Below are 17100 nucleotides of genomic sequence, written 5' to 3'. Positions count from 1 at the left end.
GAACAATAAGCGTATAGCAAATGACTCCACTGGCTTGAAATGCAGCTTACGTTTTACTGACACTATTCTCTGCTGGAAAACTTTCTTATTGAATCTGTATTTAATGTGTGTTTCATTTAAATTTACATTTGAATATAAATTAAAGCTAAGGCAGCGAAGGACTCCGTTCCTAAAACTGTATTTCAATCTAATAAATTAGCATTTTTTTAATGACTATTTAGATATTCTGTTTCGGTTGGATAAAGGTACAATAATAAGAATAGAAACAAAGTTTGTTTTACCAATTGATAGTATAATTGGAAAAAACACTTATTATAACCATCAATGACCATCACGCAGTTTTTTCTCTTCGACCAATCAGATTGTGCGTATTTGTCTGTGACCGAGCAGCCAATCACAGGCTTTGTTTTGGCTGACTGCTACCTGACCCGCGGAGGCAGCTGCACTGATCCCAAAACTGAAACTACTCATCCATGCACTGAAACCAAACTCTCGACAACTTCTATCGACATTCGGCGAACAGAAACAAAGGTGAGTGGCTCCTCGTGTCTGAGCGGAACAGACCGAAGTGCGGCGTCATGTTCCCGGGAGTTCCGCTGTGGCGAACGGCTGCACGCAACGGGTGGTGTTGTAGCTCGTGCGGCTAAACTAATTAACGATAACCGTTAACAGGCGTTGTGTCGTCCTCACCAACGGGATTAAGGGAAGCCGTTCCGTTGCCAGCTAATGTACCACTCGATATAATGGTCCAATTTAAGTACTTCATGTCATCAGAGCAGCAGTATTTTAAGTGACGTTATTTAAGGAAGTTAGCAGAAACGCGTAGCTAGCTTGCTAGCGTCCCAGTGTTTCCTGTCAACTACTCTTGACGCTGGATCCCTGGATCCCTGCTAATGATGACTTTGCATACTGATTAAAGAAAAAGTCCAAACGCTCTGTCTCTACCTGCAGCTAACTGTACCCACATGCTTGGATAGTAGTCGTTTAATCTGTCGATTTAAAACAAACAAATATATATATTTAATCATCTAGATTTGTAATAGTCCAAACTGTCCATGTTACAATGATATAAAACGGAGAAGAACCTCCAAAAATCCTCACATGTGAGGTAGAAAATGTACAATGATGACAACGTGACCTACAATACTAATCATATATATGTCTGTGTGTTTTCCTGCAGAGGGTCTCTTTCAAAATGCCTCAGACCAACAAGTCAGTGAGCAGTGGCGGCGCTCAAGCGCAGGTATCTGCTCCTGACCAGGGTGAGCCACCGCCAACACCACCACAGGATGTCAGGACCCAGGTGGCTGGTGAAGCTGCAGGTGGAGGTGAAGCTGCTGCAGGTTCAGCAGCTGCAGATGCTGCAGGTGGAGCTACAGGTGGAGCTGCTGGTGGAGCTGCTGGTGGAGGTGAAGCTGCAGGTGGAGCTACAGGTGGAGCTACAGGTGGAGCTGCTGGTGGAGCTGCAGGTGGAGCTGCTGGTGGAGCTGCTGGTGGCGCAGTCGCTGTGGAAGACCAGGGAGACCCAGAGATTGTCAGATCACCCAGTGACCCAAAGAAATACAGGTGGGAGAGTGAAAGGTGTCTGGTTTAAAATGTAAAAAATCAATACTTAAATTTCGAGTTTAAGACCTCTGGTTTCTCAAGCATTTAAAAACAAATTAGCCTTTTTTGTGTGAAATCTTTAGGCATGTTAAATGGCATTTTTATCTGTGAATATGAGGGACAGTCATGTTTGAAAAGCTCTGATCGTACGCTAAAGTGTCCATGAATGCCAAATGAGTGTAATGTAATATGAAGTAACTGAACTACATGTGTGAAACACCCTTTTGTCACAGCTACTAAGACAGAGTACGCCACAGTGTTTGAGTATTGCTGTCCTGCTCTCTGCAGATACATTGAGCTGAGCAACGGCCTCAGAGTGCTCCTCATCGCCGACTTCAGCAGGACAGACGGAAAGGGATGTAGTGAAAACGGAGAGGACAAGGTGGAGACGGAGGAAGAGGGGAAAGGTGAGGAAGATGGGGATTCCGGTGAGGGGTCAGAAGAGGAAGAGGAGGAGAACAAAGAGGAAGAGCAGGACAGCGACTTTGATGAGCTGGATGAGGATAACCTGGAGAAGAAGAAGAAAGGGAGCTCTGAGAAGCAGGTGGGTGTGTTTAAGTTCCTCGTAGTAGCTTTAAGTTTAAATTAATTTCACTTTATTTAAATTTTTAACATGGGTTGGTTTATTTCTGTGCCTAACGACCAACAAAATCATGTTAAAATAAAGCTCTTGAAATGTTCCTTATTTACATATTTCATTCATATATATTTTTTACACTCATCCCAAAACTGAATGTTTTTATCTACTATGAAATATTGTGCCTGTGTATCAAAAGCCTGATGTATCTTCTTCCTCTGAGTCATAAAGCTAAACTATTGATAACACATCAATGAGCCACACTAGCGGTGGGTAACATGCTCCTTCGTCACCAACACACAAACACTGGAGTTTATTTTGACTCATGTCCAGCTGCACTCACTAGAGCACCAAATGTGGATTAATCCACCGCTGAAAACAGTTCTCAAGAAACTACATTGACCAGCTGTTTTTAGTTTCCTGAGTTTCTTTTGTTTATTTTTTACATTTAAACTATGTATTTGAAGTGTTTCTATAGATAAAGCTGAATAAGTAATGGTGTTTGTATAGTTTGATTCACTGACATGGAGAGCAGTGAGTAAAAGCTTTACATTGAAGATGACTGCTGTGTTGTGTCCTGAACTTCCAACTATAAAGTCTGTAGTTGCTCTTCAGCGTGCTGAATAAATATTCAGGCTGAAAGTTTTGAGTGTGTTTCCAGGCGGCGGCTGCTCTGTGCATCAGTGTGGGGAGCTTCAGTGACCCGGACGACCTGCCCGGCCTCGCCCACTTCCTGGAACACAGTGAGTCCACCTTGTTAATGCTGCTTTCTGACCGAGAGCTTTTTAGAGCTGCATATTTTAGCTTATAGTGTAGTGTTATTTGCATGCAGAGCTTCTTACCATGGAGTGTGTTTAGCTATTCGTCGCGTCTCCTGATTTCTTCTTTGCTTTTTATTTCCTCCTCTGATGTCCAGTGGTGTTCATGGGCAGTGAGAAATACCCAGCGGAGAACGGCTTTGACGCCTTCCTGAAGAAGCACGGCGGGAGCGACAACGCCTCCACCGACTGCGAGAGGACCATTTTTCAGTTCGACTTGCAGAAGAAGTATTTCAGAGAAGCGCTGGACAGGTGAGGTCGGCGTCGGCGCAGACGACCGTAAACTTTGTGACCGCGCCTTTTCTGAAAGTTTATCATAAGAAACAAACATGAACCAGAACAGCTCTGAAGCTGTGGCGGCGCTCTAGTCGGCCCAGCATGTGACTGCCGGCGAACCACAGGCCAGTAAGCAGGGTTTCCCGTCCAAACATGAGCTCTTTGGCGCCTCCACGCTGGGAAGGCCGGTGTCCAGTGTGTTTGTGTGGATGGCAGCTGTTTCTCGGCCACATGGCTCTCTGACGGAAGGTCATCGTCGCTGTTTTTGAATCCGCCATCAGTGTGTGGCAGCACGTCGGATGACGAGACCCCTGCAGTTTGTTCTGCAGGTGAATTCCTCAGGGTGAGTCATTGGCATCCGATTAAAGCAGCTGCCGAAAGGCTACCTCTGGAGGAGAACATTTGTAACCAGTGCGGTCCTTCCTTTGCAAAGAGAGAAGCATTGTTTTAAAAGCAGGGCTGCAGCTAATTATTTCACTCATTGATTGATCCCTTTGTTCGTTTTTTTATTGAATATTTAGTCTTTTGTTCGATAAAATGTGAAACTGGAACGTGTCCAATGTAATGTCTATAAATGCTTTCTTTGCCTTACTAACAATTCAAATTGCAAAGCTGTTCAGTTTACCATTCTATAAAACGGAAGTCTTCACATTGGAGAAGCTGGAAACAGAACGAGCTGCATTTTTTTTTTTTACATAAACCAGTGAATCAATAAAGTTTCAATACAGTCATAAGTATGATCCCGTTTTCACCCTTTTGTCCCCTTTCTCCATCATGTTTATGTTGCAGGTGGGCTCAGTTCTTCATCTGTCCTTTGATGATAGAGGATGCCATCGATAGAGAGGTGGAGGCTGTGGACAGTGGTGAGTGATACAAATTACACAAGATACTCTATAGCATCTTAAAATTCCACCAGCCCCCCCCCCCCCCCCTTGCCTCATTTTTACCACCTGACTTATCAGCTCGACTCACACTTTAAATATGTTTTTTCTTCTTTCTTTCCCTCTTTTCTGATTTCCTTTTCAGAGTACCAGTTAGCGAGGCCGTCCGACTCTCATCGTAAGGAGATGCTGTTTGGGAGTCTGGCTAGACCAGGACACCCTATGGGCAAATTCTGCTGGGGTACGAACAACACACAACTGTTGAGCCTTTTCCTCTGAATGCCTGCAACTTTTTTTGTCCTTTTTTATATCACGATAATAGCTTTTACGTAAAACAAAGTAATACAAGATGCTCTGTTTTAAATGGTCTTGAATGCAAATACTTGAAAGTCAGGTGTTACAAGTCAAGTACATTTCCACTTTTTCCAGAAATGTAGATGTCACATATTTTATTCAAAATAATGTACCTATTTCTGAGGTGATGGGTAAAAAGTAGTGGTCTGATGTCACCTCACTGTTATTGAACATCTGCTCCTGTCAGGTAACGCTCAGACACTAAAGCACGATCCCAAAGAGAAGCAGATCAACACCTACCAGCGGCTCAGAGACTTCTGGAAGAGATATTACTCTGCTCATTACATGACGCTCACCATTCAGTCCAAAGGTACCGACACAAACTCTCCAGGGATGACTCTTGGAGGATGTCTGCATTTTCTTTTTATTGATTTAGCAGTTTTTGAAATATTGTAAGCCCTCGCTGGTCTGTGAGGCCGTGGTGCTTGGGGGTCGGGGCACTTGATTTTGGCTGAGGCTGTTCAACAAAAGGAGCTCAAATCTATCCTTTATTGGCCTCTCGGCAGTTTAGCTTCAGTTTCATGATGTAGGGTCGCCCAAGCGGATGTAAAGCTCCTAACATCATTAAGGTGAGACGCAACTCGTGATGGGGAAAGAAAGAAAAACATCGGTAAAAAAGTAGTCGCTGGAAATGTTTTAATGTCAGACCAACAGCCGGCACTTATAAAAAACCCTTTAGGATAGTTCTGCAACTTGCTAATGTCAACATCCAGCTTAAAGAGTAACTGAACATCAGTGCCATCACTGTTGTGTCTGTAACCACACATCAGTGATGTCATCATGCACTGACACGCCCTAAAGTACACTTCTACATCACTGCACCGCTGGAGGTCAGAAAACAAGATGAGATGCTCTTTAATTAATCGGCAGCTAACTGGTGAGCAGCTGTTTGTATGATTGTGGAGCTCGGGGACCTGATCTTACCGTTTTGTTTTTGTTGATTAGAGACTCTGGACACTCTGGAGCAGTGGGTTAAAGAGATCTTCATCAAAGTTCCCAACAAGTAAGTCACTTCGAAGTATTTAAGTAAAATATAATTTACCTCCAACTACAAAAATGGTTGGCAAATAGCCGATATTGTACATATGTTTATCGACCCTCAATCTTTCTTTAGGGTTCTGTCAACAGGAAAACAGTGTAAAACTATAATTTGAGTGTTATTATTACTATTATTAAATACATATAGTGATAAATATTCACATGCCTTCTCAACATCAGTACATGTGTCATACAATGAAAAATGAAATGGATCAATAATGGAAATCGCACAAATACTCGTCAATTTAATGAATGAAATCCGCATTGTGTTGTAACGTCTTTTTTATTGTTTGTTGGTGTTTAGCGGCGAACCGAGGGCCGACTTCGCTCACCTCCTGCAGCCGTTTGACACACCAGCCTTCAACAAGCTCTACAGAGGTCAGATAGTAACGGTAATATTGGTAGTAGTCGTAGTACTAGGGTATTTTTTCTTCTAATCTTTCACCGAAGTGCGCTACACACTAATGGTTACTTGTATACATATATATGTCTTATATTATTTCATGTAGTAGTTCTACTAATAAAATGTCGACATGCATGAATAATGGTAATAATTATAGAAATATAACCGTATAATCATGAGTTCATGTAATTAGTATTGCGGGTCTTTATTAAATAAGGATTGCTAGGTCTAATTTCAACATGTGTCTTGCAGTCATCCCTGTGAGGAAGGTTCATGCGCTGACCATCAGTTGGGCCGTACCGCCGCAGGGGAAACACTACAGGTGAGTCAGCCTACGATACAGTATATTAAAAAGTAAAGAATTCATGAATTAACGAGATTGATTGAGGAACCGAGATAGCCTGAACGGGTTTGTTTAAGCTGGCTAACAGGACATTTAATGGACTAAGTTGAAGTTATACTGTTGCCTTCACTGACACATTTCTCAGTTTAATGAGACAGAATCTGCCTGTTTTCTTCTCTTTGTGTTTGCCAGAGTGAAGCCTCTCCATTACATCTCCTGGCTGATTGGACACGAAGGTACCGGCAGCATCCTGTCTCTGCTTAGGAAGAAGTGAGTTATAAAGAAATTAACTAATTGGAAACTGACGATAAATGTTGAGCTAGTTCACAGGACTTATATATATGTGTGTGTGTGTGTGTGTGTGCGTTTTCAGGTGCTGGGCTCTGGCTCTGTTTGGAGGAAACAGTGAGACGGGTTTCGATCAGAACACCACCTACTCGATCTTCTCCATCTCAATCACCCTCACTAACCAGGGCTACCAGAACTTCTATGAGGTCAACACACACACACACACACACACACACACACACACACACAGGATTTGACAGTGATTTTAATGCTTCGTTTTGTATGTAGAGACCACATCTGTCAGAAATTAAATGTCTGTGTTTTTAGTATAAGAAACTCTTAAACTGATGCTGATTGTGCCGCTTAGGTAGTTACTAAAAAAATGAATAAGAAGAATGAGTTGTTTTTATTTCTAAATGCTTGATGATTTGTCTCTCTGCAGGTGGTCCATTTTGTGTTCCAGTATTTGAAAATGCTACAGACTCTCGGCCCCCAGCAGAGGTCAGGCTCCTCACAAACACACTTATTTGGGGTATTATGATACCCCTTATTCTGCCACACAAGCACATGTGTAAAAATCCCAAATATAACTGTCTACATACAAGTAAATGTTGATGTTTTGTTTGCTGTTCATCCCTGAACCAGAAAAAGGAAACTAACATTTTTGGATTTTAAAAGTAAATATGAGGTTTTTATATAAATTACATTTTGATGAGTGCCGTGCATATCACTAATTCCAGAGTGAATGAGCTGGACATAGAAATACCAACGACAACATTGATGACATGGTGCTGGAAAGAACTGAGTAATTAAATAATCCAGCTAGCTTTCATTTTCAGGACTTAAATTTGAAAATTTAAATGAATCCAAATTAAACAGCCATTGACATTTTTGCTCACGTGAGCAACAGAATATTTCAGGGTTTTTCTGGGATAATTCATGACACATTAACTCTTAAAGCACAATAGAATGTGGGACTCCCTTTCCACTTCAAATGGGAACCCTTGCATATATTCCAAGTAATAACAGTATCGTTCTGAGGGTAGCAGCATAAAAAAATGCTTTTTTAAGTAGTCATGTAGCTCTAGAGCACAAACAATAACCATATTATGTGCATATAAATACAAAGGCATGTATTTGTCCATGTTTGTGTCTTGGAGCTCTATTTGTTTTGTAAAACAGAAAACTTCTTTTTCAGGATCTATGAGGAAATTCAGAAAATCGAAGGCAACGAGTTCCACTACCAGGAGCAGGTACTGCAGCACAGACATGATGTAAACAAAAACAGCCCTCTGTTGGTAAATGAGTGTTTACAACCAAACAACAACACCCTGTTCAGTCAGCAGGTCATTTACCAATCGGACGTTGTGTTTGCAAATGTCTCATCTTTGTTCCGCCCGATCAGAAGAAACAATAATCCGTTGTGATTGTTAAAGCTACAATAGTAATTATATTAATGGCAATGATCGGAATGATAGTTTAAATTCAATGACACTAATAATCACGTGAGTGTAGCATGGATGTTTTCTCTCATCTAAATGTATTTGAGTTAGAAATTGTAATGTCAATTAATTGGGTTCATGATGTTCTCTAAAATGTCCGACACATTGATGAAGGCATAAGACATGAAAACTGAAGAGTTAACGAGAACATCGGTGCGTGGGTCTCGAATTAAACCTAAATATGTGTATGTATTAATATTGTGCTGTTGTCTCTGCCGGCAGACGGATCCCATCGAGTTTGTGGAGAACATCTGCGAGAACATGCAGCTGTTTCCCAAAGAGGACTTCCTGACCGGAGACCTGCTCATGTTCCACTTTGACCCGCAGGTAACCGAAGCCGCGGGACCCAGATCCCATCCAGAATCGACACGAGTCCTGAGAATAATATGAATGTAAATGTGGCTGAAATACAAGTAGACGGTAAAGGTAATGAAACTAATGCGTGTGTGTGTGTGTGTGTGTGTGTGTGTGCAGGTGATCAGCGCCGCTCTCTCCACGCTGACTCCCGACAGAGCGAATCTGATGCTGCTGTCACCAGAGAACGAAGGTCAATGTCCTATCAAAGAGAAGTGGTTCGGTACCTGCTACAACACGGAGGGTACGACACACACACATGCGCACACGCACACACTCTTGTTTTCCGATATCTTTATGCACTCTGTTTATTGTTGCTATGGTTGCTGCACACAGCTTACGTCAGTTGACCTGAATTTGATATTGGATGATGCTTTATTTGCATTCCATATTAATCCTATATTGTAGACGCACACATGTGCAACACCTACAGACAAGGAAAGTGAATGCTTCCGGGAAATCTGTGCTGCAGGCAATAAGCGTACATTTCAACCTGAACATTTCTGAGTACTGAGAATAATTAACTTGCGTAACACTTGTAATCATGTGTCCTCTTGCTTAATGTTGAACTGAAAGGAGAATCTTTTCCAGAGCTGTAAGAAAATTGTCATTCAGTTAAACTCGGATGCGTTTGTTTTGTCTCGTTAGACATCCTGGAGGAGTGGGCTCAGCGCTGGTCGGGAGACTTCGACCTCCATCCTGAACTCCACCTTCCTGCTGAGAACAAATTCATCGGTCAGTACGATCACAGCTATGCATGATCCCACAACAGATTTAAAAACATGAATCCAACACCATCAGCTAATCCATCAGTCACGATGAAGCTCTTCTTCTTCTTCTTCCTCTTCTTCCTCTTCTTCCTCCTCCTCCTTATTTGTTCCTTTTTTCTTGTCTTCTTCGTCTCCTTCGTGCTGCAGCGTCGGATTTCACCCTGAAAGAGTCAGACTGTCCGGACACGGAGTTTCCTGTCAGAATCATGAACAACGAGCGAGGCTGTATGTGGTACAAGAAGGACAACAAGTTCAAGATCCCCAAAGGTAAAAGCAGGAACACTTTAATGTCCGATTCATGGGCTGATGTCGAGGTTGCACAATCTTTTAAATAACGTCTCAAAACCTTTTCATTCTTTAAAAAATATTTCTAATTTTGTTTAATAAATGAACTGTTATTATTATTATTTTCTGCATTAACATTACATATAATATGCTTTAAAAAATGCTTTTCATTCAGTTTATTCACTGCAATTCTGTACAACGGTCTCCCACAAATGAGTTTACATGCGTTAGTTTATCCCAACATTTAAACTCCTCCACCATTTTATATATAAAAAGATCTCCCATCGTTGTCTTTTTTTATACATATTTAATGAGCATCATTAGAGCCATCCTGAAATCTACAAGAATTGTTTTGCCAACAGCTGCTTCTCTGCAATTGTTGTGCATATGACAATAAATAACTAGAAACTTAAACTTGGGGTTTTAAAATGGAGGAAATGAATACTAATATAACATGATCCACATTTCTTCTGTCTTTCAGCTTATGTTCGTATCAACTTGATCTCCCCAATCATTCAGAAGAGTCCCGAGAAGTAAGAGACTCATCTTCAAATCAATAATTTAAGGACGTGTCTTCCCGTGGCGACCACAGGGGACACGTTGGCCCGCGTTGACCCGGTTTGACCCGCGTTGTTCCTCTTTCAGTCTGGTTCTGTTTGACATCTTCGTGAACGTCTTGGCTCACAACCTGGCCGAGCCGGCCTACGAGGCCGACGTGGCTCAGCTGGAGTACAAGCTTGTGGCCGGAGAGCACGGGCTGGTGGTCCGACTGAAGGGCTTCAACCACAAGCTGCCGGTGAGGAGAATCTCGGTCACATTTCCCTCATTCATTATGTATTATCTCAATCCCCCGGTATTAAATCAGAAGTGTAATAATTATGACCCCAATCTGCTGAGTAACCGTGGATACAACTGCAATCTGCGTATCTCTAGTACCAGCCCCCATGTCATAGCTGGGTGACTGTCAGGAGCTATTTGCTCTATTTGACAGAAGTGTATTCGATTTAGAATCGCAGGCTCCATTGCTGTATTTGAGTCAATGTACTTAATTTGTTGCCGCCTCATTGACGTCCCTCTTTGCTTGTTTTTCAGCTGCTGTTGAAACTGATCGTGGATCATCTGGCAGACTTCCGAGCGGAGCCGGGCGTCTTCAACATGTTCTCTGAGCAGCTGAAGAAGACCTACTTCAACATCCTCATTAAACCGGAGAGACTGGGCAAGTATGTCTCTCTCACTCACGATATAGATGTCTATCTCTCTATAAGCAGCTGACACTGTAAGGAAGTTCACCGTCGGCTTGTTTGAACCCCCCCCCTCTCTCTCTCTCTTTAGGGACATCCGTCTGCAGATCCTGGAGCACTGTCGCTGGTCAGTCATTCAGAAGTATCAGGCCGTCATGAAGGGGCTGACCGTCGATGACCTCATGACCTTTGTCACTGGTCTGAAGGCGGAGCTGTACGTTGAGGGGCTGGTGCAGGGAAACTTTACCAGCTCGGTGAGACACAACAACAACAACAGAAATACAGTAAAAAACAGTCAGATCCCCAAATAACAAAAAATAAACTATGTACGCTCTATTTTTAGTTTTTAGTGTCCAGACACCTCCTCTAGAATACTCTGGAGGTCAATGGAGTTTATTTTTTGCTGCTCTAAGCTCGGAGGAGATATAACTTTATTTATCCGGAGGGAAATCGTTGTGCAAGACAAAGTAGGAAAGAGTACAAATATACAACAGATATCAACAAATATAAACAAGGTTAATAGTCAGGATCATATCTCAAACCTGCTTCTTGTTGATTGCATCTATGCAGATATTTATGATACATTGCTAGCTATGTACTAATTAAAATCTTAAGTAGGGTTAAAAATATATATATTGCACTAGATAGATAGATAGATAGATAGATAGATATATACATACTTTATTAATCCCCAAGGGGAAATTTGTCGTGACTACTACAACTATTGATTCATTGTTGGGTCTATAAAATGTGAAGTCATTAAACTTCTGTGTTTAGTTTTAAAACCCACAGTTTACTTCAGGCTCTCACACATTGTTTCCTCCAACAGGAGTCCAAAGAGTTCCTGCAGTACTTCATCGAGTGAGTGTTCTGTCTCTTCTTTTCTTCCACTTTCAGATGTTCTGGTGTCGGAGGTTTTAAAGTAGAAGTTACTCAAATGTTGACACTTTAATAAATTGCTCGTGTTCAAGTGTAATTTATACTTTATGAAAACAAGGCGCAACGGCAGTTTTTAAAGGTGTGATAAGTACCTAAAAAGGAGTTTTTATTATTTGTCAAAGTAAAGAAAACACATCTGTTGCATTACCGCTGTGAGAGTGTGACTTCATTCTGTCTGTCTGCCTGTCTGCCTGTCTGCCTGTCTGTCTGTCTGTCTGCAGTAAGCTACAGTTCCAGTCTCTGTCTGCCGAGGTCCCCGTGTTGTTCCGGGTGGTGGAGCTCCCTCAGAAACAACATCTCTGTAAAGTCAAATCTCTCAACAAAGGCGACGCCAACTCTGAGGTCACGGTCTTCTATCAGGTCGGAACAGCAGGACGCAGGTTTTTGAACGGGGGGTATTTTATTGTTCGGTCTGCTCAGGCAGATCGTTTTCAGCCAAGATGTCGGCCTGCCAATATCTCTCGTTCAGACGGCCCCTGTTCCTCTGGATAATCCACAGGAAACGCTGCAGGCAGTGTTCAGAGATTATATCAACATCTGATGCGTGTTTGAGTCACTGAGACCTAGTTTTTCAATTCCTCGAGCGCCACAAACAAAAGTTCCATTTGATTCGATATCTTCCAACTCCGGAAAGTAAAATCAAAGCCGTGCACATACAACGAAGGCAACGCAGAAAGAAAAAGGTCTTTTGTTATTTGGGTGAACTGAACTTTTAATGGTTCAAGATTGACCTGAAGTGACCCAGACGTCGTCTCCGCGCCAGAAAGATCGCTCGATCGCGTTTGTTAATTTCTATTCATAAATCCCCGATAACGCAACATTATGAAACACAAACCGGTCGAAATCGGCACAAGCGGGTCGAGTTAAAATGTGCTGAGAGGAATGTCTTCATGCTTAATGAGGATTATGGGGGTCAAAGGTCACTGTGACCTCACGCTTTGGGCCAGAATTCAAGAATTCATATGCCAGTTACACAAATATGCCTTGCCGCATAACATTATGAATTAGTGATGTTTTATACAGACATGGATGTAAACTGCAACATGACATTAATTAAGAGTTTTAGAAATGTATCAATAATGATTGTTTTATGATGTTTAATCTAAACTATTACACAGTACAAGTATGTGGTGCTTTACTTACTCTATTAATGCCACTTCTTACTTCTATTCTACTGCATCTATTTATCTAATGTACTTTTTTACTTTCCTACATTTATCAGACAACTTTAGTTACTTTTCTAATTGTTTTGCACTCAAAAAATATTAAAATATGATGTTCCGTTGTAAATTAAACTACCCAACAGTTTATGCCAACAGCTGAAGTAATTAGTCTCGTTATCAATAAGTCGATTGACAGAAAGGTAGTTGGCAGCTATTGTGATGGTTTTTCATTTAATGGTTCCCTGGTACTTGTAATGCTTGAGGTACATTGTCCTGTTTGAACTTGTATACGTTGACTTCTGTCACATTTTAACTGCAGCAGTGTCTCCACCGTGTGGCATTCGTCCGCTCTCTCCTCCTCCCCGGTGTTACTGTAGAAAGTGCTGTTTGTGTTCCTCTCTGCTCTTGTTGACGTGTCTGTCTGGGTTCTGTTGCAGTCGGGGCTGAAGAACCTCAGAGAACACGCTCTGATGGAGCTGATGGTGGTGAGTGTGGACGTGTTCACGACCAGCTGGCAACACCAGGGACAGAATACACTGTTATATAAGTGGTCTGAGCTCGTCTTGCATGACTATATCACCATGGAGACGACCTGGAGCAGCATCCTAGCTATAACCTCTGAAGGGCCAGACACCAGCAACATACGGCTGCTGTTTCAAAATCAAATAATTTGATTGACAGGAAACCAGATTGACAGTCAAATTAATATAAATGAGTATAAAGTCAAAACAATGTTTTTTTAACTATTACAACTTTTGCCTTTTTGATTTTGACCTTTTTATTTGGAAGTTCAGCTGCAAAAAGAAAAAGCATCTATGGTATTTTGGTCGTTTGGCTTTCTTGAAGAAATGTTACTTTCTTGATTCTTGTAGTTCTGAGTTTGTACTCAATGGTTTAATCCATTTATTTTCAGTCACTTTGGATAAAAGTGTCAGGTAAATGACATGTAATGTAAAAATAATACATTTATTTTTATTTCATTTAATTGGAATACTCGCCAGAGCATAGCACTATCAGAACGCTAGATATTATTTTAATTCATAAAAGATTCTCTCAAATAATTTATGCCGGTTGAATTCGGCTCTTTTTCTTTCTACCGGTTTGATTTCAAACAGTAAAAAAAGAGCTTGAGCTGCTTCGGTGTAAATATTCAAATGAAACAAAGTCTGTTGTTGGAAACTATCGGGCTGAGCGTCTTTGGCCTGACTGACTTGTGTCCGCCTCCACAGATGCACATGGAGGAGCCCTGCTTTGACTTCCTCCGGACGAAGGAGACGCTGGGGTCAGTCGTCAGTACCGAGTCGACAGACTAGGACTGTGCACTCCCCGACTTTAATCCCCCAAAACCTCCTAATCTCCAGGTATCAAGTGTACCCGGCCTGCAGAAACACCTCAGGGGTGCTGGGGTTCTCCGTCACCGTGGAAACACAGGCCACCAAGTTCAGGTGAGTTGACCTTTTGTCCGCATGAGCTGCATCAGTGACGCTTTTGCCTTGCGAGTGTTTGTGTGGAAAGACTTTCGGGGGCCGCCATGGATACCGTCTCAAAAGTGACCGCGTGTGACGTTGATCAAAATGAACACTTCCTGATAATGAGGGGAACATCCGATTGGCCAAAAAAAACTGCAATTACGAATCGATCCACGGCAGCGGAGTCTCAAAAACCCCGTGCACAAATGTGTAGCGATTCACAAACGCAGTGCGACAAACAAACAAATTGTAATTTATTTATGTGAGCATTGGAATGCATTTGTGAGTCTAATTTATTAGTAAATCCTGTGTGCATTTTCAAATTGAATATATTTGTGAATTGTTGTGTGCATTTGCAATTATGCCCCCCCCCCCCCCCCCCTGTACCTCTGCAGCACCGAGTTTGTGGAGGCGAAGATCGAGGAGTTCCTGGTCAGCTTCGGGGAGCGGCTGTCCGGTCTGAGCGAGGACGCCTTCAGGACTCAGGTGACGGCGCTCATCAAGCTGAAGGAATGCGAGGACACTCACCTGGGGGAGGAAGTGGACCGCAACTGGTTCGAGGTGGTCACGCAGCAGTACGTGTTCAAGAGGCTCCACAAGGAGGTGAGACACACCGGTCCTCCCCTCCGTCACGTAGCACGTGAATCAAACCAACCGAGTCCATCGGTCTGCTCTAACCTGTCGGTCTCCGCTGCAGATCGAGGCCCTGAAGCAGTTCTCTCAGGAGCAGCTGGTCTTCTGGTTCCTGCAACACAGAAACGCCAACAGCAGGAAGCTCAGCGTCCATGTAAGCGTGTTTGCGATCACTTCAAGTCCTTTCAAAACGCCTTTTACAAATATTAAAGAGCACAGGAAATAGAAATGGCTTGAGATGTTCGTGATGCAGGCGTCGTCACTTTTACTACATTTATCAACGTCAATTATCGGTATTTTCAGTTTAATCTTTTCGGGTCTCTACAAGTAATAATAATCTGAAACCAGTGGCCGTTGCTTTGAAGGAAGTCGACTGAAAAGTGATGTCAGAAGGAATTGAACGTAGACATAATTTGTAATCAATAGGCTAAACCGCCCCCTTTTTTAATAAAAGTATAACCATCAAGACGCCAACTGCATCCGATCGGAGGAAGAGCGGATAAACAACCGGCAGCCTGTTTGTTTTCTCCGTCTCGGTTAGGTCGTTGGTTTCGGGGTGGAGGAGAACGACCCGCCAGAACCGAGCTCCGACGACCCCGACAGCCCGCCGCCCTCTTCGGCCTACGGGGAAGTGTGCGAGCTGACCTTCCTGCCGGCCTCCTCGCCGCTGCTCAAGGACACGGCGCTCATCGGCGACATCAGAGCATTCACCTCCTCCCTCCTGCTGCACCCCTACCACAAGATCCTCAGCTAGGCCGATCGCACCGGAGACCGCCTTGACTCGTTGTTATTATTATTATTAACAGTTACGTCATCATTTTAACAGCTAGCGTCAATGTTTGGTTCGAAAAGGGCCCCTAAGGGTGGACATGTCACGCGTGTTTTGTTTCTTTTGTTTCATGTACTACCAAACAAAAGAAATGAAACGGTATAAAACCGCTGTATTCTCATTTCTCAAAGTGTAAATCTCGGCATGTATTTTTAAAGCATCATGCGCAAACGTTTTATGAGGTTTGAAATGATACACGGGAAACTTTTTAGTTGTTGTTAATGTCGCGTAAAGGCTCAACAAATATACCGGCAAAGAAAGGAACCGAGTTGGTCATCACAAAATACAGTTTAAACAATTGAAATGTCTTCCCACTGATGAAAAGGTGTCCATAGTCATTCAAACTGGTTCAACTCAGACAAAGTTGCGTCTTCTGTTCAGTGTTACCGTGACGACGCCGAACAGAACCGCACCGAGGCCTTCTGACGGATTTAAACGAGTCCGATTGATAATTGTTGTTTTGAGCCGAGGACGACTTTGTGCGATGACTCTGGGTTCTGGTTTGAAACGATCAAAGGGTAAAATTATCACTTTAGCCACTATCGCTGTTAAAGCGACAGGTATGTTTTTATTTATTTCTTCTGCGTTTGCATATACGTGTTCATACTTAACGGATGATGTTAAAGAAAGAAATGTATAAACTAACTGTATCTGGTGGCCAGTGACTGAAAAATGTTGTGTTTTCACTCGTTGTCGGGCAGTAGTTTGTGGAGACTGGACAGCGCCATCAACATTATTTTAATTAATGAATTAACTGCATTCCTAATAAAACTATGGTAATTGAATGTGTGAGTTCAGAGTTTTGTTTTTGGGGTGGTGCTGCCTGAGTGAGCTGAATGATTTTCTGGTGAAGCTGCACAATTTAGCGTTAATCCTGCTCGAAGGATAAGGAAATCATTTTTTATAAAATTTCCAATCTCCTCGCGGATGGTCTTAATGAGGCATCGGCATTAACTTGAGATGGATTCATAACAACTTAAAGGTTTCTCACAATAATGTTAAGTATGCCAACAAAGCTATTAAAGAGTCTTAAGACTGTCAAACATCCAACAACACGTTTGGAAATTAATGTTTGGTAGATTAATACATTTTATATCATTGAAAAGCTGCATAAAAAGTGATTATTGCCCTTTGAACTAAATCTGCACCCATGAACAATTTGCCAACTCTTCTCTGCCAATATGCCAAACATGTTATTCTGCTGTTGCTATTGACTCTTGTTTGGTGGATTGGATGATTGAAGTGTGTCGGTAACGAGGAAGGAACCAGAAATATTGGCAATTTTACAATTTATAAATGTAACAACCAGTCAGGAGCCTTAACAGCCTGGCT

At 42.3% G+C, this 17100-nt stretch overlaps 1 protein-coding gene across 2 annotated transcripts; it reads left to right on the top strand.

Annotated features, from left to right (window-relative positions):
* The first annotated feature begins 436 nt into the window (after window positions 1-436).
* LOC130193919 (nardilysin-like) lies at window positions 437-16553 on the top strand. Of its 2 annotated transcripts, XM_056414750.1 has the most exons (32): window positions 437-531; window positions 1181-1421; window positions 1470-1566; window positions 1894-2149; window positions 2844-2925; window positions 3099-3252; window positions 4066-4139; window positions 4303-4398; window positions 4699-4821; window positions 5457-5514; window positions 5854-5927; window positions 6205-6274; window positions 6488-6565; window positions 6669-6789; window positions 7026-7084; window positions 7782-7836; window positions 8308-8412; window positions 8560-8683; window positions 9088-9174; window positions 9357-9476; window positions 9976-10027; window positions 10140-10290; window positions 10587-10714; window positions 10827-10989; window positions 11565-11596; window positions 11896-12034; window positions 13275-13322; window positions 14067-14119; window positions 14199-14282; window positions 14702-14909; window positions 15004-15093; window positions 15481-16553. In XM_056414750.1, the coding sequence occupies exons 2-32, from the start codon at window positions 1196-1198 to the stop codon at window positions 15691-15693; spliced, it is 3420 nt and encodes a 1139-aa protein (XP_056270725.1). In that variant the 5' UTR covers window positions 437-531; window positions 1181-1195; the 3' UTR covers window positions 15694-16553. The 2 variants fall into 2 exon arrangements, with proteins under 2 accessions (XP_056270725.1, XP_056270724.1); XM_056414749.1 differs by having other exon boundaries at window positions 1181-1566.
* Window positions 16554-17100: the final 547 nt, after the last annotated feature.

Source organism: Pseudoliparis swirei, chromosome 5 (assembly GCF_029220125.1).
Source record: "Pseudoliparis swirei isolate HS2019 ecotype Mariana Trench chromosome 5, NWPU_hadal_v1, whole genome shotgun sequence".
In the NCBI taxonomy this organism is placed as follows: domain Eukaryota; kingdom Metazoa; phylum Chordata; class Actinopteri; order Perciformes; family Liparidae; genus Pseudoliparis; species Pseudoliparis swirei.
This window is presented reverse-complemented; position numbering and strand designations above follow the sequence as displayed.

What these genes read in the sequence shown, in the direction of transcription:
- LOC130193919 (XM_056414749.1), top strand. Translation starts at nt 1,196, where the DNA reads ATGCCTCAGACCAACAAGTCAGTGAGCAGTGGCGGCGCTCAAGCGCAG. An exon ending in AGTGACCCAAAGAAATACAG is followed by an intron (nt 1,567 to 1,893) that starts GTGGGAGAGTGA and finishes TGCTCTCTGCAG; the next exon opens with ATACATTGAGCTGAGCAACG. An exon ending in TTCCTGCAGTACTTCATCGA is followed by an intron (nt 11,597 to 11,895) that starts GTGAGTGTTCTG and finishes GTCTGTCTGCAG; the next exon opens with TAAGCTACAGTTCCAGTCTC.